Source organism: Cololabis saira, chromosome 11 (assembly GCF_033807715.1).
Source record: "Cololabis saira isolate AMF1-May2022 chromosome 11, fColSai1.1, whole genome shotgun sequence".
Lineage (NCBI taxonomy): Eukaryota > Metazoa > Chordata > Actinopteri > Beloniformes > Belonidae > Cololabis > Cololabis saira.
Genome location: NC_084597.1, coordinates 6,496,738 through 6,524,412, shown reverse-complemented (window position 1 = coordinate 6,524,412; position 27,675 = coordinate 6,496,738). Strand labels below are relative to the sequence as shown.

At 36.8% G+C, this 27,675-nt stretch overlaps 1 protein-coding gene across 2 annotated transcripts; it reads right to left on the bottom strand.

Moving 5' to 3' along the window:
• Nucleotides 1-3,797: 3,797 nt before the first annotated feature.
• On the bottom strand, nucleotides 3,798-18,836 carry fam78ab (family with sequence similarity 78 member Ab). Of its 2 annotated transcripts, XM_061733641.1 has the most exons (3): nucleotides 18,429-18,836; nucleotides 17,482-17,785; nucleotides 3,799-5,637 (listed from the first exon to the last, which is right to left on the bottom strand). In XM_061733641.1, the coding sequence occupies exons 2-3, from the start codon at nucleotides 17,742-17,744 to the stop codon at nucleotides 5,112-5,114; spliced, it is 789 nt and encodes a 262-aa protein (XP_061589625.1). In that variant the 5' UTR covers nucleotides 17,745-17,785; nucleotides 18,429-18,836; the 3' UTR covers nucleotides 3,799-5,111. The 2 variants fall into 2 exon arrangements, with proteins under 2 accessions (XP_061589624.1, XP_061589625.1); XM_061733640.1 differs by having other exon boundaries at nucleotides 3,798-5,637; nucleotides 17,482-18,836.
• Nucleotides 18,837-27,675: the final 8,839 nt, after the last annotated feature.

Here is a 27,675-nt window from a genome sequence, read left to right as displayed (position 1 = left end):
GCCGTTTGCAGGGTGTTACAAGCTCTCCCCGTGCAGCAGTGTGAATGTTTAATGCAGCTTTATGCAGCTTTAAATACAAACCACCAATTTTAAGCGACTTGTGGCTGGCGTTCAAGTCACCGTTGTACCTGCAGGACCTTTCATGGCGGGACCTCACCTGAGCCGTTTGACCTCACTTAAGCTTCAACCGGGACTCTAGCTCGCCCGGCTGGGCGTCGTGGGCGGCTACTGCAGATTTAATTAAGACAGGAGTTAGGGCTGGGCGATATAATCGAGATTTTAATATATATCGATATATTTTCAAACGCAATATGGTACGAGACAATATCGTTTATATCGATTATTAAAAAAATAAAAATAAATATGATTTTGATATAGATTATTTTGTGACAAATTGATTTGAATGTTTTATTTGAGATTTGCACAAATGTTTTGTTATTTGCACAACTGTCAACCTCAGTGGAAAAGTCTGCCTGTTACTGTCTACATTATATTAATTACACAGTGTATTTTAATTTAATTGTTATGCAGGAAAGGGATATTTGTAATTTATTCAAGAAGCATTTTTAATCTATATATGCAGGCAGTTTATTTTTATTTCATTTGTTTTATACATGTTGATATTGTGCAGACCTCTGTTAATAAAGGAACCTGTGTGACATTTGGCACGAGGCTTTGTATTAAAACTGACGTTTTTTTTAAGGGTTTGCCTCAGAAAAAAATGAAGCTAACAGAGATGCTAACAGAGATGCTATGCTATAATGCTTTGGGGCAGGGGTCGGCAACCCAAAATGTTGAAAGAGCCATATTGGACTAAAAACACAAAAAACAAATATGTCTGGAGCCGCAAAAAATGAAAAGTCTGTGTATAAGCCTTAGAATGAAGGCAACACATGCTGCATGTTTCTATATTAGTTATAACTGGGCGGAGATTTTTTTTTCATTCTGCACGGGAAAAAAGTCGAAATGTTGAGAAAAAAGTCGAAATGTCGAGAAAAAAGTCGAAATGTCGAGAAAAAAGTCGAAATATTGAGAAAAGTCAAAATTTCGAGAAAAAAGTCGAAATGTCGAGATTAAAAAGGAAAGGTAAAAGGAAGAAAAAAAGAAAAAAAAGAAAAAAGAAAAGAAAGAAAAAAAAGAAAAAAAGAAAAAGAGAAAAGAAGAAAAAGGTCAAACATTTTTGAAAAAGCTCCAGGAGCCACTAGGGCGGCGCTAAAGAGCCGCATGCGGCTCTTTAGCCGCGGGTTGCCGACCCCCACTTTGGGGGAAACCCCAATTATGGCACAGAAAAAATATCGATATATATCGAGTATCGCCATTCAGCTAGAAAATATCCAGATATGACTTTTGCTCCATATCGCCCAGCCCTAACAGGAGTCTGTGTAGCCTCTTGCTTCCCTTCACTTTCACCAAAACGCCCTGTGACTCAGATGGATTTGATCTACGACTTCAGGCTCAACTAATACTATTTGATGTTTGGTGCAGAGTTTAACAGAGAGACTGTGCTTGTAAAAAAAAAAATGTGAAGGAATTTAGAAAATACTCTGAATTTATGCTCAAATGAAGCTTGCGATCATTTATTTTCCACTTGTAGGCAAATAAGATAATTAATTTGCATCAGGAGGTGTCAGTAGAGTCTTCATGCGAAACCAAGTCAACAGATCTAATGTCACATAGTTTTCAATCATATATTGAATAAGCTTTTATCCCAGAACAAAGTACTACTGATATTTTTACAATTTCCTATAAAGTGTGCTAATCTCTGTCTAATGGATTAATGATTGGGTCATCAGTTTTCTTTATCCGCTCTTGTATTTGCCTTTGAATGGGTTTAATCTCTTGGAGAATGAGGCTTGTTTCCCCCCCCAAATCTGCTTTTACCAGACTAGCACAGGCCGTTTCAGCTGTTATTTAGATATCTGCTGCAGAAATCTGCCCACTGCTGCTCGAGCTTTAGTCATTAGCCTATAGCTGAAGGGCGATAACGGAGAGATAACGGTGCTTTTAGACGGAGACGGCACGAGTCTTTGTGACACATATAAGAAGATCAGACTTGTGTGGAAATTATTTCTTTGGTCGAAGTTTCAGGTATTTACGACGAGTATTAGGGCCAAACCAAGACAAAAAAATTACGAGAATAAAGTCATAATATTACGAGAATAAAGTCGTAATATTTTGAGAATAAAGTCGTAATATTACGAGAATAAAGTTGTAATATATTATAAATATATAAATATAACTTCACAAGATGCTCAATATTCCTCATTTTAACACAGGGAGAAGATGCTCTTCCTGTTACAGTTCTCATAAATTACCACTTTATTTTCATAATATTACGACTTTATTCTCATAAATTACCACTTTATTTTCATAATATTACGACTTCATTCTCGTAATGTTACAACTTTATTCTCGGAATTTCACGACTTTATTCTCATAATATTACGACTTTATTCTTATAGTATTATTATGACTTTATTCTATTACGACTATATTCTCGCATCATTACGACTTTATTCTCGTAACGTTACGACTTTATTCTCGTAATATTACGACTTTATTCTTGTAATTTTTACGACTTTATTCTCATTATATTATGACTTTATTCTCGTAATTTCCCATTTTTTTTGTCTTAGTTTGGCCCTAATACTCCGTCGTAGGTATTAGAGCTGATGAACTGGGAAGACGTTTCAAACCATTTGAATCCAAAACTCTGCGTTCATTTTTTGTCTGTGGTTTAAAAAAAAAAAAAAAAAAAAACTGATGCCAAAATTCAGCTTGTCTCTCTTTTCTATCTGTTTTCAAGAGCGGTTTCAGCCCTCTCTCAAAGATTTCCATTTAGATGGGCAAAAGGCATTGCTGGACGTGGATATTTAGCTGACCGGAGCTGTTTGTTCATGCGTGCGCCGCATTACATTTGCTGACAGTAAAGTAAATAGGAGCAATCCCCCCATGAGCAGCCCAGAGAAGTGGGTCATCTATATGCCAGCCGAGCAGTTGGCATTAAATCCTCATCCTTCCTGCTCTGCTTTTCAGCTTCGACAAGGGAGAAAAAGAGAGAAGGGAGGGAGGCGCGGGGGGGGGGGGGGTCACTGCTGTAGATAAAGATTAGAGGTGATGGAGGAGGGATGAAAGAAAGTGTTACCGTACAAGACTGATAAATACGAGACGGGAAAACGACCACACAGCGCAGACAGGCTGCTGTGCTAACTCCCCTCACTGAAATGTGTAGGCCTCGATTTTCTGATTCTAAATCGATTCTCATATTAATTCCTAAAAATCGCTTTGTATGTCTAAAGATCGATTTTTTTTTATTAAAAAAAAATATATATATATATTTAAAAAAAAAAAATTATATATATATATATATATATATTTTTTTTTTTTAATAAAAAAAAAATATATATATTTTTTTTTTTTCCCATCATTATATTTTTGCCTGGTGAACTTTAATCCCAGTATTTTTGAAAACTATTTTTCTTTAGAGAAAATGCTGGACATTTCAGCTTAAATTTCTAAATGTTATATTAGTTCCATGAAGTTCATATAATCTATATTTACTATAGCTTGTTTGGTTTCTCTGTTATCGGACACGGTTTGTCATGAAATACCTGAAAAATGCCGGTGCTTCATGTCCAGCTGTGTCTGGTGACGGAATAAATCAGACAAGATAAAATAATTAGTTTACTTCTTGAGCTGTTGCAATTTCTTTCTTTTTTTGCACTTTAAATGGATATTGAAATGCCTATTTGAGTTATTTATTTCTTAGTTATTTCACAATAATTATTGTGAAATTATTATTTCAATAGTTATTTTACAGTCATATAATCCAGGAAACATTAACCCAAATCAATATCAAATCGGATCGGATCAAATGGTGATAATGGATTCTGAATCTTAAGAATCGGAATCGATTCTTGACATTTGAATCGATCCCCAGCTCTAGAAATGTGTTCCTCTGTTTTACCGCTTATTAACGGAAGTACTGATTATTCAGTATGAGGTCTGGTGGCAAGAGTAGCCAAGGCAGGATGGATGAACGAAAGAAAGACAGAGGAAGGATGTAAGAAGGAGCCCTGAGATGTGATGATACATGACGCGAGATTTTCAGTAGATTTTTGTCTCAAGTTGATATTGCATCGCTACAGTTTGGTTTATCGGTGCCGCTGATGAGTGTCGGGTTCACTCGTCCACGCAGAGCATTTCCTCTGTTGCATAATTAACTTGAAACACGGTTATTTTGATTGCACAATCTGTTTTTACACATAAAGCTGCTCGTCTGTCGATAGATTTGAAAGGTGAATGCAGGGAAACACAAAAGGTCCATATTTGAGACCTGGGTTGTATTCAGTGCTTTGGTTCCCTGTCCTAAACCCCCACGCCTGCTGCCAGCACCAACATCTGGATGAAGACGGGACACATATACTGGATTGCACTTCGTTTAAGGCTAAACATTTGCAGTGGAAAGCAATGTAAACTTAAGGCAGCATGGACTGAATGTCTTGCATGTTCTTAAAAAGTACTAAAGTCTACAATGTCACGCATTACACTTTGTCCTGTTTGAAAGAAACACAACAGCAACAAAAAAACAAAATAAACACATTTAAATGCGCGTTTTCTCCAGCCTCATAAATAAAAACACAACTGGTATTTGCACACAAAGTATGCGCAGCATGTGTGCAGACATGACCGTGCACGGTACGTAGATAAAACCCTCCCGCACGCACAAATCCCACATCACTTGGCTCTAATAGCCACAATGTAAAATAGTAAATATAACTCAAAAACACAGTTCTATCATATTTTTGCATTTTAGCACAGTGAAACCCGACCGATGTTTGAAGGTAGAATGGTTGCAGTTAATTCGCTCCAGTTTCAAAAGTATGTTCAAGCCTTCTTCAACAAGTGACAGCTGGTTTTCCCTCAGCGCTGGTTTTCATTTTGCCCATTTTTATAATCTCTGTCAGTCTTTTGAAGACGTGAGAAGAATACTGAGGCAAGAAAAGGGATAAATAAATAAAAAAAAGACGAGTTAAAGCGGTGAAAAGGAGGGCTAAAAGCAATAAAACACATAAGAGGTGATACTGCTAAGGTATCCAAGGCCAGTCTGGTCAGTATTTGGGTGGAATGACCACCACAGGGTCACCGTTCTTTGGCCGCCACATCAGCACCTGGGCATCGTTGGCGTTTGGCTTGACTGTGGCGTTAGGGGGGATAGGCTCGTTCTTGCCCAGGATTTGAGGCTGTTCCTGAGCCACGGGCTCCTTCAGAACAGCCCTCTGACCCAAAGGCTTCTCTGGGTCCACCTGGATGTGGAGACGCATCCTCCAGTGAATGGTCTGGAGGACGAGCGTCTCCGCGGTGGTCTGATTGATGGCCACCAGCCAGGTGGTGAAGCTCTGGTCACGGTAGATACTGCGTAGCTGAGGCACGTTGCTGTCGCTGACCGGCACTCCCCAGGTCACGCTGGGGTAGAAATTGTCATTCATACTAACGGTGAACTTGCTGTCCTTCTTGGTGGGTCCGACCACCGTGCAGGTCTCCGTGGTGTTGCCGTACCACGGGTAGTTGACGCCGTCCGAGTCGCTGATGGCCTGGATCTTGCCATCTCGCAGGTCGGGAAGCTCCCAACTTGACCTGGAGGTTAAACAAAAAGGAGACACGGATGTGGATTTAATCACAAATGGAGACACTATGGAGCTAGAACAGTCTCATAATTGACAAATGCAGAGGACAAGTTTTACAAATGCACAGACCGATTTGCAAATGCACAGAACAATTCACACGTGCGTAGGACAAGATATACAAATGTATTTTTGATGCACACACAGATGTGGGTAGAGTAGCCAAAATTTGTACTCAAGTAAAAGTACTGTTACTTCAGAATAATATGACTCAAGTAGAAGTAAAAAGTAGTCATCCAAATAATTACTTGAGTAAAAGTAAAAAAGTACTTGGTGAAAAAACTACTCAAGTACTGAGTAACTGTTGAGTAACGTCTGATTTATTTTTTAACACAACCATTCAAACAGACAAAAGTACAAAATAATCATCTTCAGGCAAATTAAATCAATAAAATAAATTAAAATTAATGAAAAATAGCTTAAATTAAAATAATCTAAAAGTAAATTCAAGTACTTTAATAAATAAAATAATAACAGAATAAAAAAATAAATTAAGCACAAGTAGCACAACATTTCAAGCCTTTGTACTTTTCTTTTTTAACCAGGCAGAACTAGAACAAACATGAACTCATAGAAACTCTGTGTGTGTTTGAGTCTGTGTAAATGTGACAAAACATGCAAAAACAAACGTTTTTCCCAAAGAATCACCCAGTGATGTCATGAGATTGACGCGTACGCGGATAAAAGGGATAAAAGAAAAGTAACAGCTCAACGTAGCCTAATGTAGCGGAGTAAGAGTAACAGTTTCTTCTTCACAAATCTACTCAAGTAAAAGTAAAAAGTATAGTAATTCAAAACTACTCCTAAAAGTAAAACATTTCCCAAAACTTACTCAAGAAAATGTAACGGAGTAAATGTAACTCGTTAGTACCCACCTCTGTGCACACACAAATATAACCTGATTTACAAATGTTTTTTTGTCTGTGAGCTGCGCTGGATTTGCGTGTGACTTTTGAGACTCCCCTGATGTGACTAGATCCACAAATACGTTTTTTTTAACACAGAAGGATCTGCAACCAATCAGATGTCTTCCTTTGTTCCAGCCAATCATAAGAGCGCACCCCACGTGGGGGACGCAGAGCAGTGGATAAAACACGACTTACTCTAAACCAATCAGATTAAAGGGGCGGATACACCTCCTGTTTCAACTGCGTTAGAGCCGTTCGCTTAGAAAAGTGATTCATATTTAGAGTTGGTGGAGTAAAGATAAATGAACAGCAACAGGAGATAAAAGATAAATAAACAGGATGGAGAGGAGATCACTGTTCTGCTTTTCTTGTGATCCCGGTAAAGAAAACAGCGCGATCGGAGATGGTTTGTCGGGCTGTTCAACCAGATTGGCTGAAACAAAGGAAGACATCTGATTGGTTGCAGATCCTTTTTTTTTTTTTTTTTTTCTTGTCTGCACACATATTAATGATTGATACCATGACGGTAGAAACCAAAGGTATATATATGTGCATTATTACTATATTTAATATACATATATATACGCATACACATACATAAATATACACATACAAACCCAGTGTGTCTCCGTGCAGGAACACACGAAGACACACGTCAAGCACTGGAAATCTGCAACAAAAAACCACAAACAAAACACGAAACCGGCACGGAGCTGACCAAAATGTGCGTGTACATGTCTTTGTGGCACACACACACACACACACACACACACACACACACACACACACACACACACACACACACACACCCCCCCCCCCGCGAGACCGGAGGCCGACACGGAAGAACCCGGAACCCAGGCCACCAGCAACCCCACAGAGGGGAGAAGTAGGAGGGAGGCAACCCACCGCCACCCGGTCCGGGACGGACACGCGGGCAGGTGCACCCGCCCCCACGAAAGTGGCCCTCCGAGACCAGAGGGTCGCCCCGCCGCGGAGGGGGACCGGAGACGGGCCCCGGAGAGAGGGAACCCCCCAACAGGGCGACACCCGCGCAGGCCCGACAATGGAGGGCCCCAGACCCAGGCATCCCATTCATTCATCCATTCACCTATCTGATTTCTATAATAATAATAGTATAATATACTAACAATAATAATAATAATAATAATAACCAACCAAAAAACGTATTTGTGGATCGAGTCACGTCAGGGGAGTCTCAAAAGTCACACGCAAATCCAGCGCAGCTCACAGACAAAAAAACGTTTGTAAATCAGGTTATATTTGTGTGTGCATCAAAAATACATTTGTATATCTTGTCCTACGCACATGTGAATTGTTCTGTGCACGTGTGAAACGGTGTGTGTATTTGCAAATCGGTCTGTGCATTTGTAAAACTTGTCCTGTGCATTTGTCAATTAGGAGACTGTTCTAGCTCCATAAGACACAGCCTTTTCATCATACGTCAGAGTCAGAGTCATTTTTATTGTCCCTCGAGGGGAAATTCATTTAGCAGTATGGGAAACAGTCATCATACAAAGACAGGCATACAAATAAGAACAATTAAAACATTAAAACATGACATAGTAACCATAATAAATGAGTAAAAGCAGAAGTGCTTCCAGCAGTGCTGGCAGAATGAAAAAAATGTAAAAAATATTAAAATGTATGTGAATTGATCATTTTAACAGCGGTTGGTATAAAAGAAAATGTATACCTATTGCTATTGGCCTTGGGAAGCCGAAAGCGTCGCCCAGAAGGGAGTAGGACAAACTCTTCTGACAGAGGGTGATCAGGACTGGCCGAGATATCTTGTGCCTTATCTTATATTCATCTTATATTACGTGCAACCAAAAGTTTAAAAGTTATTGTTTTTGCGCGTCTAGGGATGGGAATTGATACGATTTTTACGATTACAATTCCATTTTCGACTCTGCTTACCGATTCAGTTCTTTATCAATTCCCTTATCGGTTCCCATTTGGAAAAAAAGGACAACAATGAGGCAAATGGCGCTAATATGATAGAGAGTGTTCACTAGTTTATTAGTTACCTGCAGTATTATTAGCCAAGGACATGCTAATGTTGCTGGAAAACGCAACATTCCTTGATCATTATCGCTGCTGTGTGCGCAAATATTTTTGCATGTTGGTAGCATTTCTTTCTTCTTTGACGAAATATTCACTTAGCAAGTATTGCAAGTTAGCCTGTTGTCGTCTGTTTTACTGAAATATAACCATACTTTTGTACATCTGTATCGCTTGGGCGCCATGTCTACTATCGACTGCTGGCTTACGCACGTTACGCAACATGGGTGATGGCGTCATTCGTGCTCACTGGAATCAAAAAGAGAATCGTTTGAAAAATATGCAAACGATTGCAAGGAATTGAAACACTGGGGCTGCGTCCGAAATTGCATACTTCCACCCTAATGAGTATGCAAAATGAGTATGCAAGATTTTTTTGTGCGTCCGAAACATTAGAACGTACTCAATATTGTGCTCTATCCACACTCATTCCGGAGAAATTTATTAGTGTGGATTGATGGACACTAGCTAAGCAGAAACTTCCCACAATGCAATGCAGCGGTGTTTGGTTGCTAAGTGATACGTATATTTCATAAGTATAATATTAAGTATAATAATATTATTATATAATATTAATATTATAATATTCGCATATAATAATATTATATAATGTCATCTTGTTCCGGCCAGATAAACGGGAAATAGCGGAGCGGTGCTGCTACTGCTGCTGTTACCATGGTAACTGCTGCTACTGCTGCTGTGACAGGTCACTTCCTCCCAACGGCAGGAAGTGACGTGCGCGCTCTTAATATATTGTACGTACGAATTAATGCACACTACTGATATTTACTCAAAAGTGTGCCGAATTTAAGTATACTTTTTAGTATATGGGTCAATGACGAATAAGGTTTTTCAACAGGCAGATTTTAAAATAATAAAAAAAGAATATCTATTGCAGTAGTTCAAACATTAAGAATGTTGTGTACACATAAATTCATAAAACTTTTCAATTAAGTGATTTTTTTCAAGATGAATTGGCACTAGCCTTAAAAAAGTCCTGTGCTGCAACCATGATTCATATTAAAATAAATTAATTTTTTTAACATCTTGACATCTTTTTTTTTTTTTTTACAAGTTTTCAGTGTTATACAAAAATGTCTTTTTTAATGGTTGCGTCACATGATATTTCATAAAATGGACATCAGTCAAACTTTGTTTGTATATTATGATGGAAATATAAATACAAATGTGTTGCAATCTTACACACAGACATTTCGGAAATCATGCCAGATAGGGCAGAAGATTGATTTAAAAACATTTAGAGTGATTTCAAAAATAGTTTTCAAAACAAGGGTCCTGGTCGGACGGTCGCACCACATGACATTTTGACGCCTAAAACAAAATCCCAAATAACTAGTATTTTTTGTAAAATTCAAGTGAGTCCATATCTGGGACAGGTAGGTCATATATCTGGTATTTGTTTATCCATTTAAACCTTTTTTGAATTGAAAAAAAAAATCTGTTTTTCAGAAAATATAGGCGTCACGTCATTGACCCATATAGTGTTTAGTATGGCATTTTGGACGCACCATGGGAACCGGTTCTCGATTCCCATCCCTAACAGGGGTAGGGCTGGGGATCGATTCAAATATCAAGAATCGATTCGATTCCGATTCTTAAGATTCAGAATCGATTATCACGATCCGATTCGATCCGATATTGATTTGGGTTAGTGTTAATAAAACTGTTTTTTTAGCTGTTGCATGAATTATATGACTGTAGTTATGCAACATATTACTACTAGTATTATATTGCGATTCAACAGCAAGTGTTGGCAGCTAATGATGCTGTAAGGACCAATCAGCTCCCAGAATGCTGATAGAACTGCTTTCAGAAACATCGTGTGGGTCAGAATTATCAAACAGATCCAGGGAGGAAACAGAGATCGTATGAAATCGCTTTTATTTTTTCCCCATTCATGAGAATTTGGTTTTTAACATTTATGCAAATGTAACCCTAAGACAGTATATAAAGCAAAGAAATATAGACAATTTATGCAATTATAACTGAAAACTTGAATCTTTTCATACCTTTAAACATATTTAAAGGCAAAAACATGGCACCAGTTATTCTCGTGTCCAACTATATATTCCTTTTTTGGGCATAAACAAAAAAGTACCAAAAGTTGTAATGTAATGATAATTTTTTTTTTTTTTTTTTTTTTTTTTTAAAATTGATCTTTAGACATATGAATTGATTTTTAGGAATTAATATGAGAATCGATTTAAAATCGGAGAATCGATTTTTTCAACAAAGGCCTAAACAGGGGCGCATTCATGGGTGAAGAGGAAGTAGAGCAAGGGGCTCAACACACAGCCCTGCGGCACGCCAGTGTTCAGGGTGATGGTGGAGGAGGACACACTTCCTGATTTCACAGCCCCCCCAGTCTGTTAGTAAGGAAGTCCATAATCCAGCTGCGGCGTGAGCCGGCTGAGCTTGGAGATCAGCTTGGATCACCGTGTCGTATGCTGGACTGAATTCAGCGAACAGCATTCTGACATTTGTACTGGTACTGTCCAGGTGGGTGGGTGCCAGATGGAGCGCTGGGGAGAGAGGGCATCCTCATATGGGTGCAGTGTATCAGGCTTCAGTTTCGCAATAACCAGCCTCTCAAAACATTTTGCGATGTCAGTGCAACCGGGCGGAAAAAGGCAGCAGCTTTTAGATATTTTTCGATTGCACCATGTTTTAGCACGTTATCATCAATGAGGCCAGGTTTTAATTCCTCACTAAGAGCAAAAGGGTTAGTTCTGAAATGATCATTTCAGTTTCCATCCTGCTACGTTTGAAAAACAACACAAACGTAAATTAACTCAAACAAAACACAGCGTGTGACGCTCAACAACTGAAGTGACCTAGTACCTCTGTTCTGTCCATTTATTGATTTTTCCACCCGCAGCAGGAAAAAGATCACCTTTCGTTCCCTGATATTGAAGATCAGCAGAACAGCGGTGATAACAGAGGGATCTCCAGCCACATGAATTACTGCCCACTCAGCCAGGACTCACACCATGATTTATGAATTCCCCCAGGAGGGCCGAGATTAGCATGTAAGGCGTGAGGCGAGCTCGCCCTCATCAGTGCATGTGCTCATTTGTCTGTGTGTGCTTTTGTGGGTGCACTTTCTACTCCAAACCGATTACTTAGCCTCTAAAGTGATGCATCAAAGACTTTCTTTATACATATACATACATACATACACACACACACACACACACACACACACACACAGGACTGTCTCAGAAAATTAGAATATTGTGATGAAGTTCTTTATTTTCTGTAATGCAATTAAAAAAACAAAAATGTCATACATTCTGGATTCATTAAAAATCAACTGAAATATTGCAAGCCTTTTATTATTTTAATATTGCTGATTATGGCTGACAGTTTAAGATTAAGATTCCCAGAATATTCTAATTTTTTGAGATAGGATATTTGAGTTTTCTTTAGCTGTAAGCCATGATCAGCAATGTTAAAATAATAAAGCCTTGCAATATTTCAGTTGATTTGTAATGAATCCAGAATGTATGACATTTTTGCATTACAGAAAATAAAGGACTTTATCACAATATTCTAATTTTCTGAGACAGTCCTGTATATACACACACACACACACACACACACACACACACACATATAAAATTATATTTGTCCTTCATTATACGTTTTTTTAAATGTGCACTCGTTTCCCCGCAGGGGAACTTTGATCAAGAAAGGGGAAGACGTGGTAGGCGCACAGCTCACTTCCTGTTTGTGTCTTTGCAGCCTTCTTCACCAGAAGTAAAAGGTGTGCAAGAAGTGGTTTGCAGAATTTGCAGACATGATGTCTGTTACTTTGAGACTTTTTATCACGTTAAGACGTCATCATGCTTTAAATAGTTCAACTGAATGCAATGGGTAGATGAACCATGGTGTTAAGGACCGGATACTTAAGTTCATCTGAACGGGCTTAAAAAAAAAATGAGGCTGGAAATCACAGTTGTAATACTTGGTTGCAATTTCCTGTTAGCTATGCCTGCTGATTGTAAGCTGTGTGCATTGCAGCTTATGACTGAAAATACTCTGGCAGGAGTTTGAATAAACAGAGAAAAGACAAATCTTAACATTTAAGCATCCTCTATTAAAAAAGTCACATGCTAACTGAACAGAAAGAGCGTGGAAGTGGCGTACTTCCGTTTCCTGCAGCTTTGCTGTCTGGTATATGAGCATATTGTGGGGAAATAGTTCGAAGCAATGAAGTCTTGTTGAGAAAACACAATAAAAACATCCAAGAGAGGCTTTTTGACACAGGGCAGATGATGAAGATTAGATCATGTTTTGTAGAAAGAGACTTACATGTAAACAACTTGTCGGATTTGCTCAACCTCATTATATCCGTTGGTAACCAATTAAACAACTTTTGTGTACATTCCCCCCTTATTCCTTTCTTTATTTCTTCTTTGTGTATGCTTGCATGCTTATAAATGCACAAACTAGCCCCACACTCACGTATCTGTACTAGGGCTGGGCGATATATCGAGATTTTAATATATATCGATATATTTTCAAACGCGATATGGTACGAGACAATATCGTTTATCTTGATTTTTTTTTTTTGAATATATATATATATATATATATATATATATATATATATATATATTTTTTTTTTTTTTTTAATGATTTTGATATAGCTTATTTTGTGACAAATTGACTTGAATCTTTTATTTGAGATTTGCACAAATGTTTTGTTTTTTGCACAACTGTCAACCTCAGTGGAAAAGTCTGCCTGTTACTGTCTACATTGTATTAATTGCACAGTGTATTTTAATTTAATTGTTATGCAGGAAAGGGATATTTGTTTTATTTTATTCAAAAAGCATTTTTATTCTATATATGCAGGCAGTTTATTTTTATTTCATTTGTTTTATACATTTTGATATTGTGCAGACCTCTGTTAATAAAGGAACCTGTGTGACATTTGGCACGAGGCTTTGTATTAAAACTGACTGTTTTTTTAAGGGTTTGCCTCAGAAAAAATGAAGCTAACAGAGATGCTATGCTATAATGCTTTGGGGGAAACCCCAATTATGGCACAGAAAAAATATCGATATATATCGAGTATCGTCATTCAGCTAGAAAATATTGAGATATGACTTTTGGTCCATATCGCCCAGCCCTAATCTGTTGGTAACCTATTAAACAACTTTTGTGTACATTCCCCCTTATTCCTTTCTTTATTTCTTCTTTATGTATGCTTGCATGCTTATAAATGCACAAACTAGCCCCACACTCACTGATCTGTACATCAGTATGGCCCAGGAGTGCAAACTGGAGCAATGGACGCGTGCAGAATGTCCGCCATCAGAGAAATCACCCACATTACCGTCCTCAGCTGTTCTGTCTAATTACAGCGTGCTGAGGCTTTATTAGCACGGAGACACGGGAAACTACTTCGTACGAGATTCCCTGCAGAGCAGACACATCTATTGCATCCTAAGTGTGGCATCAGAGATGTGCAGAAACACGTACACGAGGAACAGCTGACCTTGGGATGTGCAAACTTTTGATTGCTACCGTAAAGATAAATACTGTATAAATTTAATTTGCCCAGAGGTGTCAAAAGTATTCACATTCATTACTCAGGTAGAAGTATAGATACTAGAGTTTAAAAATACTCCTGTAGAAGTTGAAGTATCAACTCAAGTTTTTTACTCAAGTAAAAGTATAAAAGTACTGGTTTCAAAACTACTTAAAGTATAAAAGTAAAAGTAATGTAAGGGGGAAAAAAGCCATTAAGGACAAAAGCCATTGAAAATGAATGCATCTTAGTATAATGTAAATATATTAAAGAACCATATATGTGTACTATTGAGCATTAACCAGGGTGCTTGCTCTTTTTCCAAATTAAAATTCCAGACTTTTCCCAGACCTTTTTAAAACTGATATTTTTTTTCCCAAGACCTTAACTTTACGTACTTGTATACTTGTGTGCCTACTGCCGACTTCATTGGTTGAGATTGTACCAATTGTGTTTATTAGAAATGTTTGTTAGAATTTTTTATAGCCTAGTATTCAACGAATGCATTATTCACAGTAAATTATGTTTTTACTGATGAAAACGTTTCAAAACATGAAAATCACAAGTACATGAATTTCACATTTCCACAATGCCTTTGAGCATACTGTAAAATTCTAACATACATTTTTTCCCCATACTTTATTAAGACTTTCACACAAAATTCAAGACTTTTCAAGGTCTGGAAAACAGTGTTTCAAAATTCCATACTTATTAAGACTTTCAAGACTTGCGCAAGCACCCTGATTAACATGTGTTTCAGAGAGCAGGAGATATGATGACTAGTTGCCTATAAAGTATTGTAATGGTGCAAAAAGTCAAACTTCAGAGGCATGTTATCATTTATCCTAACCTTTATTGGAATGTACATCCAAGTTTAGTTGCAGGAATCTGAGGGAACGGATGTAAGAACAAAACTGGACAAGAACATCTGAAACAACCACAACCAAATTCACTCTATCCGGATGGAGCAATTTAACTGGATAGTTTTTATTTAAAGGCCGAAATGAAATAGAGTAACGAGGCTGTTTTTAAAATGTAAGGAGTAAAAAGTACAGATAATTGCGTGAAAATAAGGAGTAAAAGTAAAAAGTCGTCTGAAAAATAATGACTCCAGTGAAGTATAGATAACCAAAATTTCTACTTCAGTAAGGTAACGAAGTATTTGTACTTCGTTACTTGACACCTCTGAATTTGCCAAACGTGATGCAGTTCTGTTTAAGAAACAGAAGACGCAGACAGTTGTAGCACATAGAAGTTCATTTGAAAGAAAAAACACACAGATGAAGGTGGATTTTCAGTGGTTGGAGGTTGTTTAACTTTCTCAGCGGCGGCTTTCTCACACGCAACCTGAAGTGGATGTTTCATTATCGTAAAGCTGAGCAAAATATGCAGAGCTCTATTGGGGTGGGGGGGTTTGTGGGAGAGGACTGTGTTTCTAATCTTGTTCCCACAGAGCTGAAACATCCTCTCCTGCAGCGTCTGCAGATAAAGCTAGTTCGGCTGAACCTGCAGTCGCTCACTTACATACAGTAAAGAGATAAGCAACATTTTTTTTTTAATCGATAAAGCAAAACTTTAAAGCTGTTCTTGTTTCTTTTCATAGTCGTATCCTTAAAAACGACCAGCGTCGTTGCTTGGTCACAAACAGCTGCACTGCTCTCCACCTTCACAATGCTCAGGTCTGAAAGGTCACGAGGGACAGCTGAGCAGCTTGTTGAATATCTCTGCTTTTCTGCATATCTTTGGGAAACATGCGAGACTGATGCTGTTGCGTGAGAGCCGATGCAACCACGGTTTCACTTCTGTGTCATATTTCCCCTCAACGAATCATTTAGGCAATATTTGTCATACAGAAACAGGAACTCAAACATTCTCAGAAATTGAGGCAAGAAGACTGCTGGTACTTGGCTCTGATTGGCCCTCGTTTAGCATCAAGTAACTGATATGTATAATCTATCTTGTCCCTTACCTTTAAGGCCTACTGCAATTTCACTTGTTTACTCGTAGTTTAACTTGTTGCTTTACAAGTTTCTAAGTTAGATTCTTCAAACATTTGAAAAGCCTCCGAAGTCTGAACTTGTCAAACTTGGATGAGAACTTTTGTCAACTGACGCTTGATAGAAAAACACATATATTTGTTAATATAATATACCAATTACATATGCATGTATATATTTTTGAGAGGCATTAAAGTAGATGCTTAAATTTTACTTCCTGACTATCAGTCATGTGATACTCAAAGAAATAATCTAAAGCTTTTAATGTGTGATTAATGTCCTGTCTCATGTTGTGTCCTTATGTACTGTCCTGTGTAATTGTAATTTGTATTATGTGTTTTGTTTTAATGTAAAGCGTCTTTGAGTGCCCTGAAAAGCGCTATATAAATAAAATGTATTATTATTATTATTATTATTATTATTATTTTCCAGACCTATGAATATATCTATTTTTGACATTTCATGTATCAAACAAATGATTAGTAACAAAACAAACGGACAACCCCTCTTATTACATTTATAAGAGGGGTTACACAGTTTTATATACATTTTATATGAATAGTTTTATATACATTTTATATAAATAGTTTTATATACATTTTATATAAAGTTTTATATACATTTTATATAAATAGTTTTATATACATTTTATATAAATAGTTTTATATAAATTTTATATAAATAGTTTTATATAAATTCAATACAATATATATCCTTCTGGTGTTTTATTTATTATTTTTTTCACATAAAACCAAAATTCAAGTAAAATAATTCTAGACATTGCTCGTTATTTGTTATTCTAATATAATAATTCCTCTCCTTTTCTATGCTCCATTATGTGAATTTAAATGCTTAATTTATTTTGTTATACATATGCACCTTTTAATTCTTAGAGCGCCTTGTTTTTTGTTTTTGTATTCCTTACAAGAATCCCCTTTTTTATTTTTATTTTCCTCTTTTCATATTGCATTTAAATTGATATTTGTCCATTATCCCATTTTTGAGAGTTTGTATATTTTTAATAAAGTTTTGTTAAAAAAAAAACATGTAAAAGGCTATGTAGAAACAAAATAAGAAACACAATATAAATATACAATATGAAAATGAATGAATGAGAGAATTATATATATATATATATATATATATATATATATATATATATATATATATATATATATATATTTGCGTAATTTACTCAGGTTATTGGGTCAGACACACTCATCCAGCAGTGAATTGGCGGTGGTACTCACATCCCTTTGTCCCCATACGTATTGTAGAACTCCATGTGGTTGCAGGCTTGGATCCAGCCGATGGTCCACGTCTCTTTGGCCGCCAGAGCCGGCACCAGGACCCGGGCATTGGCTCGGAAGTGCGGCGTCCGGTAGCGCAGCACCACGCTGGACGCCTCGTCGATGCTGGTGGGGTTGGAGTCGATGGACGCGTTCAGCTCCAGGACGAGGATACGCTCTCGGAAACTCTTGGGCTTACACCTGATACTCTGGATGCAGCCCATTGCATTGAACTGCAACACAATCCACAACAACGTCCAGAGCTCTGGAGGAGGAGGAGAAAGACGCATGGAAACAGTAGCAAGAGAATCACCACAGGTGGGTGCACATCTCGTTCCTTTCAAAAAGCAAAAATAGTTTACCAGCACAACTTGTTCATAGAGCGGAAAGTCTTTAAAAAAAAACAAAAAAGGCATAGATCTTTGACTGTGTTGTGAAATAAGAGAAAGACAGGCCCTAAAACCCCATCATGCGTGCGGAGCGCATGCTTTCCGGTGCGTAAAATAACTTTACCAGACCAGATAGGTCGCTGATGTTTTCATCCTGCAAAGCTATGAGTCAACACCATCTAAATATGCTCTAATTAAAGAAAAACTACAACATTTTGGCAGCATGTGGCATCCACTAGACAGCTGTGCGGGTGTGTTTCGGGTTAATTATGAGCTAAATAATTAATAAAAACAACTTATGTTACATCTTGGCGTCAGGTTCCCTTTTGTGTCATGAAAAACTAATAACCCCTGAATGTCTGTGGGCATAATCAATACAATTAATTAAAAACAAATGCAAAAGGCTGCAGAGATGGAACCGTCTAATGATCTAGCCTCTATTTCTAATGGGAATACATTTTTGTTTTTAGGTTTTGGTCTATTTTAAGCCGGAAAAGTAGCATGCGAGAAGAAGTCTACCTATAAAATTATTGAGAGGAGAGTTTCCAGTGTCTTCAGCGGGGTGAAATCCCGGAGAAATCCAGTCCGTGCAGGGTCGGAGAGGTAATTCCCTGATCCCCGGCCCCCCCACCCGCCGCTTCACCGTCCCATTGACAGCGGTGGCATTTCTAGTCGAGCTGGAGTCTCATCGCCGCAGCGTGCAGAGGAGACCGTCGGGTCAACTTCTGCGCCCATTTCACGAGAACAAGCATTCTTAAAATGAGAAAAAAATAAATAAAATAAAATAAAATACTGGGGAATTAAAAACAACGCGCCTCGTTTGTCGCATAGTCCGAGGGGGCCGTCGCTTGCGTTTTTCCTCAGCCTGAATGCCTGTGCAAGCTGTCGCGTCTGGGGCTCCGTCCCATCGCGGCGGCAGGTTCACCCGTTGCGCGTTGCTTTATCTCAGCTGCTTGGGAAGCAGCTTTATAAGCATCTCCATGACGACACTTCCGCGCTGACGCGCAGGAACTCTGGGAGATGTAGTCCGTAAAGCTCTTTATTCCGTGCGGCAATTGTAAACGTTTATACATCTATAAAGGTACTATCAAAAGAAAATCAGTCTATACATGATTTATGTGAAACCATGTTAAAGTCTCTTGCTTTTTAATTTACAAATTTTGCTACGCTTAAACACTTTTGTTGGAATGTCAACCCCTGTGATTATTTTATTTTGTGATTATTTTATTTTATTTTATTTTATTTTATTTTTTATTTAATCTAGAAGATTATCTTGGAAAAAAAATTATAGATTTACATATTCGCTTGTGTGTTGTGAACTTATGTTTCAGTTGCAAACTAATGTTTCCTCAAAGGAATTTTGTACTTTTGAAATGTTGAATAAAGTTTATTTAAAAAAAATATATAAACATTAATTTGTATTATATTTTGAAACTGAAAACACCTCCAATTTTGTCTCCGTCAGTTTTTAAATGACGTTTTTATATATAAATAGAAAGAATAGAAAACCTTTATTAACATTAAGCACAAAGCACTTTTACTGGCAGTAGCTTGGATATTTTTAACTGTACACCCTATGTATGTATGTTGTCTTTTAATGCTGCTCCTTATGCCTTTTAAATTGCCCCTCAAGGACAAATAAAGTGTTTTGAATTGAATTGAATTGAATTTAATTGAATTGAATTGTCATTATAATAATATAATGACATTAAGCAGCAGCTCCATAAAAGTGCACCATGTAAAAGGCTACTCTTGACATTAATAATGTTCCACATTTTGAATTAGGCCATATTATTTTCTTCATGGGTGATTTGGAATTTTCTGTTTCTGATATTATTAATATAATTTTGTTACTGGGTAAGTACCATATTCATTGTGCCAAATGTAAACCATCATTCTGGGGTTTTATTAACGATTTTAAGATTTTTTAACATAAAACAAAAATTCAAGTAAAATAAGTCTAGACATTGCTCGTTATTTGTTATTCTAATTTAATAATTCCTCTCATTTTCTTGCTTAATGCTTAATTTATTTATACATATGCACCTTTTAATTCTTAGAGCGCCTTGTTTTTTTGTTTTTTGTATTCCTTACAAGAATCCCCTTTTTTATTTTTATTGTCCTTTCTTTTCATGTTGCATTTAAATTGATATTTGTACATTATCCTCTTTGAGAGTTTGTGTATTTTTAATAAAGTTTTGTTTAAAAAAAAACATGTGAAAGGATATGCAGAAACAAAATAAGAAACACAATATAAATATATATATACAATATGAAAATGAATGAATGAATGAATGAATATATATATATATATATATATATATATATATATATATATATATATATATATATATATATAAATATGGCACATGAATGGATGAAAGAATATTGCACAGTATGAGGTAGCTTATGAGTTCAGAATGTTCACAGCTTTGGGAAAGAAGCTGTGTGTTCATTTTTTATTTTCATATATATTTGTGTCGGTTTTTATCTATTATATATTTATTTATTTGTTTGTTTAATTGCTTTCAATTTTCACTATGTCCTCAAAGATTAAGGATATGCTGACGTGTGTCTCCGTGTGTTCCTGCTTCCTGGATTGGCAGTGGATGTCGTCACCCCCCCCCCAAAAAAAAAAAAAATCACTGGGTTTGTATGTGTATATTTATGTATGTGTATGCATATGTATGCGTATATATGTATATTAAATATAGTAATAATGCACATATATATGCCTTTGGTTTCTACTGTCATGGTATCAATCATTAATATGTGTGCAGACAAGAGAAAAAAAAAAAAAAAAAAGTTCACGCAGAGGGAAGACAGATGGCAAACAAAAATATGAAGAAAACAGCATGTCTTCTTTTTATTTTATTTTTTTATTATTATGTTTATTGAACAGGGACAAATGTATCAAACATTATTTCATAAAAAGTACAAAACAGATGTCATACATACAGGTTTCTCGCCAGAGCTCATTTGCAACCCCTGTCCCTGGTTAGGCCTTTACCTAAAATTCGAAAGCAGAGTTAAAACAGTACAAAACCATTAAAATACAAAACATGCAAAACATGCTAAACAGAATAAAGACAATACAAAGACAAGAAGCAAAAACACAAACCAGATAAGGACAGAAAACTAAAATAATACAGTGGTACAGTATGTTAAAGTCAATGTTCACAAGCTTGTTTCAGTTTCAGCCATTGTTTTACTTGTGTGCTAAAAACTTTGCTTTTGAACGATAGCAGTGCCGAATAATATGATACATGGTGTTTTGACACCAACAAGAGATGAGTTTGCTCATCAAATGACTTCTCAGATTTTTAAATCCGTGTATGCTGAATGAACATAAAAAATCCCCCCCACCCCCGACCAGAAACGGGCTCTAAATGACATCTGCTTGTCAAGAAACACTTTTTCATACCAATCCAGGGAACTAGGGGTCTTTTCCATTAGTTGTTGATGAAAAACTTTGTTTATATGGACATAATTTAGATATGTAATATCTAATGTTCTGCAGAACCGAACAACTGTATAATCTGCAGTCGGGTAGAAGTAATATTCCGTCATGGTTTGTTGCCGCCTGGAAAATTACACATAGGTAACTGATCAGAATATTTCTCATACTATATCCCATAATGCAATGCACCAATGCACATGCACAACTTTGTAGACTACACTGTAAGAAAAAAAACGCTGTTTTTACGGAAAAAAACTGGCAGCTGTGGTTGCCAGAATAATACTGTAAAAGATACAGCAGATTGTAAAACACATTACAGAACAACCTGTGAATTTTACAATTTTAAACTGTAATCCTTTACAAAATAACATTATACAATTTACCTACAAAACTGGTAAATTCAACATCCATTTTCAGCCAAATTAGCATGACTACACCTTCACTAAAGCTATTTTCTCCTGTACAATTTACGTGCAGCCATTGCTTATTTTACATCTAATCTCATTAAATTTCACTGGAAAACATCAAAATAGAGGCATTATTAATCGGTAAAAGCCTCATTATAAGTAATTAAGTAAGTCTCAAGTATAAGACAGTAATTTGACTGAATTTTTCTGCTTATTTTATTAAAAGATTGTGTGTTGTGTAACATATTTTGTAGTATTAATAGCGACGTTTTGTTGTGAAATAAACATCTACATACTATCATTGAATTCTTTGAGTAATGTCTTCATTAAATGAGTTATTACACGTTAGACAGACAAACTCTGACACAATGTCAACAAAGATTTTCATCTGTAACATTTACGGTCCTTCACCGTTGCTATTTCACAGTTTTTTACTGTAATTTCTACGGGCTTTTCTTACAGTGTACTTACAGCAATGATCAGTAGGACTACATACAATGTTGTAGCTACGGTATGTAGCCTTGTATGGAGTTTCAGAAACAGCCTCAATGGGCTTGATGTGTAACATAGCTCTGCAAAATGATAAGCAGTTGTCCCAAGAGGTGACTGGGGAGGAAGTCCAAAGCTTGGTTTCTTTTTTCTGTAGTAGTAACTACCACGCGAGCTACACTGTAATTGAATATCCCTTTAAATTAAATTGAAACTAATATTATAATATGAAAAAAGTATTTTTTTCATGCTTCAAACAACCTTTTAGTTGCTGTATACCAGGCCCTTTGATGGTAATCAGAATGCTGATGTGGCCTGAGACAAAAATAGCTTCTGTTTTAGATAGTGAAAGAGACCTCTGTGTGAATGTGAACACAGCACTTGTGGGTCCGACGCGCTCCATTTAAACACCTTGGAGAAGTGAAATCCATTTTGGTTACGCTTCGTCCCTATCTTCTGTCGATGGTTTTGATTTCAGGATCACCTTCTCAGGCTTTTGTGCATCTACAATCCTCCCGGAGATGCTGTGTGGGTCCACATCATGGGCTTTGACTTTTCTTGGACATTAAGCGATTATTATCTGTGTTGTTTCTACTCTAACAAAATGTTCATGTTCCTTTTTCATGGCCATGCTTGAAGATCGTCTTTCACAAGATTGGCTGGAAGCGGATGTCATTCAATACATAGCCTGCCTGCATGATATAAACGGCATGGACATAGCAGATTGTGGAGGCTCTAAATATATCTATAAAGGGCAGAGGAGGGGTAGGGCTGCTGTAGAGGGCAGGTTATTCTGGGACATTTCACTGTTGTGGTGAACTCACACCACTTGAGTTGAGTTATCTTTAGATCAGGGGTCGGCAACCCGCGGCTCTAGAGACGCATGCGGCTCTTTAGCGCCGCCCTAGTGGCTCCTGGAGCTTTTTCAAAAATGTTTGACTTTTTTTTCTTCTTTTTTTCTTTTTTTTCCCTTTTTTTCTCTTTTTTCTTTTTTTCCTTTTTTTCTCTTTTTTCTTTTTTCATTTTTTTTCTTTTTTTCCCTTTTTCTTTTTTTCACTTTTTTCACTTTTTTTCTTCCTTTTTCTTTTCCTTTTTAATCTCCATATTTCGACTTTTTTCTCGAAATTTTGACTTTTTTTTCGTCATTTCGACTTTTTTCTCGTCATTTCGACTTTTTTCTCAACATTTCGACTTCTTCTCGTCATTTCAACTTTTTTCTCGAAGTGCATAATAAAAAAAAAAATCTTCCCCCAGTTATAACTAATATAGATACATGCAGCATGTGTTGCCTTCATTCTAAGGCTTATACAAGACTTTTCATTTTTTGCAGCTCCAGACATATTTGTTTTTTGTGTTTTTGGTCCAATATGGCTCTTTCAACACTTTGGGTTGCCGACCCCTGCTTTAGATGAATTATCCTTATACATTGATTACCGGTATACTGTTAAAAAAGCATATGGCTGTCTTGCTTCAATCAACTGTTTCACACTTCCTGTCAGAAAAAGGTTAATTTCTCAACTCATACAACCACTTGTTGATTATGCAGATATTGTTTATCAAAATACTCCAGATATCCATCTTAAACCTCTGACTGTATTATTTAATTCATTCGTTATGTAGATTTGTGTTACGTTGTCCTTTCAGAACACATCATTGTTTTATGTTTGATTCATTGAACTGGTTTCAACCCAAATCTAGACGGCAATTTCACTGGCTTCACTTCCTTTTTAAATGTGTTTATTTTCACTGTCCTCCATATTTAAAAGAACTCATGATTCTATATAACTCTCCATACTCACTCAGACATATTAATTTTCCTTTTTTCTTTGTTCCTAGAATTTTAAAAGTACGACGGAGTATTAGGGCCAAACTATAAGATAAAAAAAAAAATGGAAATTACGAGAATAAAGTCGTAAAATTACGAGAATAAAGTCGTAATATTACGAGAATAAAGTAATATTGTTGCGAGAATAAAGTCGTAATATGACGAGAATAAAGTCATAAAATTACGAGAATAAAGTCATAGCCTAATGTTGCAAGAATAAAGTTGTAATATTACGAAAATAAAGTCGTAATATTACGAGAATAAAGTCGTAAAATTACGAGAATAGTCATAGTCTAATGTTGCGAGAATATAGTCGTAATATTATGAGAATAAAGTTGTAATATTTCGAGAATAAAGTCGTAAAATTACAAGAATAAAGTCATATTGTTGCGAGAATAAAGTTGTAATATTACGACTTTATTCTCGTAACATTAGGCTATGACTTTATTCTCGTAATTTTACGACTTTATTCTTGTAATTTTACGACTTTATTCACGTAATTTCCTTTTTTTTGTCTTAGTTTGGCCCTAATACTCCGTCGTATAAAAGAGGTTGGGAAAAGATCATTTTATTTTAAAGCTCCATCAGATTGGAATAATCTTCCTCTCTTTTTGCGTTCTATTACCTCTTTTCATTGTTTTAAGTTGGCATTATACTCTCATCTTAAAACAAATTGCCTATGTTTTTAATTTATTTATGTATTTTTTTGTGTCCTTTTTTCTATTTATTTATTTTTATTTATTTATTTTTTCTTTTTTCTTTTCTCTCTGTTATGTTATATTTATCTCATTGTCTCGGTTATTCAATTAGTCTACATTGTAACTAGACTTATGTGGGTAGGGGTTGTGTGTGGGAGCAAGATGTCTGTGTTTGTTTTATGTATGTCTGTACTGTAATGTGATATATTAGGGCTGGGCGATATATTGACATTTTAATATATATCGATATATTTTCAAACGCGATATGGTACGAGACAATATCGTTTATATCGATTTAAAAAAAATTTATTTAATTTTTTTTTTACGATTTTGATATAACTTATTTTGTGACAAATTGACTTGAATGTTTTATTTGAGATTTGCACAAATGTTTTGTTATTTGCACAACTGTCAACCTCAGTGGAAAAGTCTGCCTGTTACTGTCTACATTGTATTAATTGCACAGTGTATTTTAATTTAATTGTTATGCAGGAAAGGGATTTTTATTCTATATATGCAGGCAGTTTATTTTTATTTAATTTGTTTTATAAATTTTGATATTGTGCAGACCTCTGTTAATAAAGGTACTATGCTATAATGCTTTGGGGGAAATTATGGCACAGAAAAAATATTGATATATATCGAGTATCGCCATTTAGCTAGAAAATATCGAGATATGACTTTTTGTCCATATCGCCCAGCCCTATGATGTATTGTAATGTATGTTTTATGGGACCCCCTTGAAAATGAGATGTTACATCTCAAGGGGCTATCCTTTAATACATTCTAAAAAAATTCTAAATAGTGAATGCAGGGTGGGTTGAAGCACCATTACCCTCCAGGCCACTAGATGGCGCTACCATAAAATTGTAACGCTAAAATTACTCTCTTATTACAACTGTTATATCGTGATGTTGTGGTGAAGACCCAAGTGCAGGAGACGAGGTGGCGAGAGTACAATCAAAGTCCTTTATTATAACACAAATTGCTGCTCAGGCAAGAATCCCTTCACTTCCAAAGATCAAGGAAAAAATAAAATAACCAGGAAAACACTGCTAGGCAGTCAAACAGACAACGATGACGAACAGACGGGTAGAAACACATACAGACCAGCAGAGAGGAACGGAAGTCAAGGTAAACTCAGAGGGCTGACAATACACAGGTGCGAACAATCAGAAACAGAAAACAAGACAAAGACAGACCTTAAACAGGAAGTAAAGTTTACAGAAACAGAAAAAAGTCAGAGGAGAGAAAAACAAGACAAGACCCTATAAATCAAACATCAAACTGAGCTCAGATCCAACCAGAAAACACAAAAACTACAGAAACATGTATGACAAAAGTATGACAAATGGTAGGACTTTCCCTTAATTTCTGTGAATTTTCTAGCTTAGCTTTGGCTAACCCTCTGTTGTTTTGATAGCGGCTGAAACCCTGATCACCATTATGAGCCAGAGCTTCGCCGTGTCCGGTTTTCTGCTGAGACCTTGTTTTGTTCGACATTATTAGCTCGGACTACACTTGTAGTTCTTGAAACCGGTCTTGGTCTCAAGACCACTTTTATGTGGTCCTGGTCTGGTCTCGGGTCTCTGGGTCTCTCCAGGTCTTGAACTCGGATAACTGAGAGTCCGTTGCAGCAAGGTGACAGAAACTGGTGATCAGCAGTTCTTCCTCTTTTTAAAGGAGCTTGAGGCTCCTTTTAAGAAATGAGACTCTCTAGCGCCACCCTTCACCATGACGGCCGTCGGGGGTACTGCAACCAACAGTGAAGCCGGCACGGGAGAACGGGGAGAACGCGCATGCAGCGTAATGTGACGTCACATCCGCAGCCCAGCGCGGGAAATTCGGGCCCACAATTGCAGCGCATTTTGCAGCACACAGCCTGTTCAAGGCAACGGAGAGATACGCTAGAGGGCTCATTCTTTTTGGTTTGGAACGCTTCATCTGACATTATTACTAGAAAACTTAAAACGTATACGAATTTTTTTCATAAATCCTGCCTCAATCCTGCCTCAAGCTCCTTTAATGTAGAGTTTTGTAAACTATTTGTATTTTATATCTGATTTAATGTTTTGGTGCATCTGCATGTGTCTGTATTTTGTGTTTATAACGGCCTCGTTTGAATAAATATATGAATAATATTTGCATATCGTTGTGATTGATTAAGCATCAGGTCCATTACAGTGATGCTGATATACGGTGTAATCTGATTACTATAATGGTAAATAATGTAATTTCAATCTTTAATATGTAAAATTCAGGTTTCATCTCCAAATTCCGTCCAGTTTAAATCAGTAACATTTACTATTCATTCCTTTTCTGAGGTGGAGGGTGTTGGAGCTGGTTATTCTGCTAGAGGACTTTGGGACTAGTACTAATAGTCGTGTCAATCCTTAAAAGCACTGGAGTCAATCCTCCAATAGTGTAGAAATAGCGGTAGTGCAGTCGCCACACATATCTGATCTCAGCTGATGGATGAAAACATTTATAGTGAGTTCAACATCATCATCCACTTCTCTGTGTTATTGTGCTGCAGTTGAATACAAGCTGATGTTCTACAATCATGCAGGATCAGGACATTACTAGGCAGAGCCGTCTGGGAGATTTGCGAGGCCCTGTGCGAAATGGCCGGGGGGGTGGCCCTCGCACGCTCGCTACGCTCACGCGTGCAAAATTTTTGAGTTTTTCGAAAAAACCCAGAAATTTTTGGGTTTTTCGGGTCGGATCGGGTGTCTATATGCGCAATTTTAACTCTCCAAAATACTGGATACCTTCCCCTGCCTCATCATCATTTGACTTGCCTCGACGCGGGGCCCCACGGCTGCTTGAGGCCTGGTCGGATCGGTGATTTTTCTAACAAATTTATCAAACGAGCCTTTCAGAGAGG

Bases quoted from the DNA above. Each gene is read 5' to 3' on its own strand.
- fam78ab (XM_061733640.1), bottom strand. From the start codon at position 17,936: ATGCCTTTTTTGTTTTTTTTTAAAGACTTTCCGCTCTATGAACAAGTT. The intron at 5,638-17,481 runs GTGAGTACCACC...TTTAACCTCCAG, and splicing joins ACGTATGGGGACAAAGGGAT to GTCAAGTTGGGAGCTTCCCG.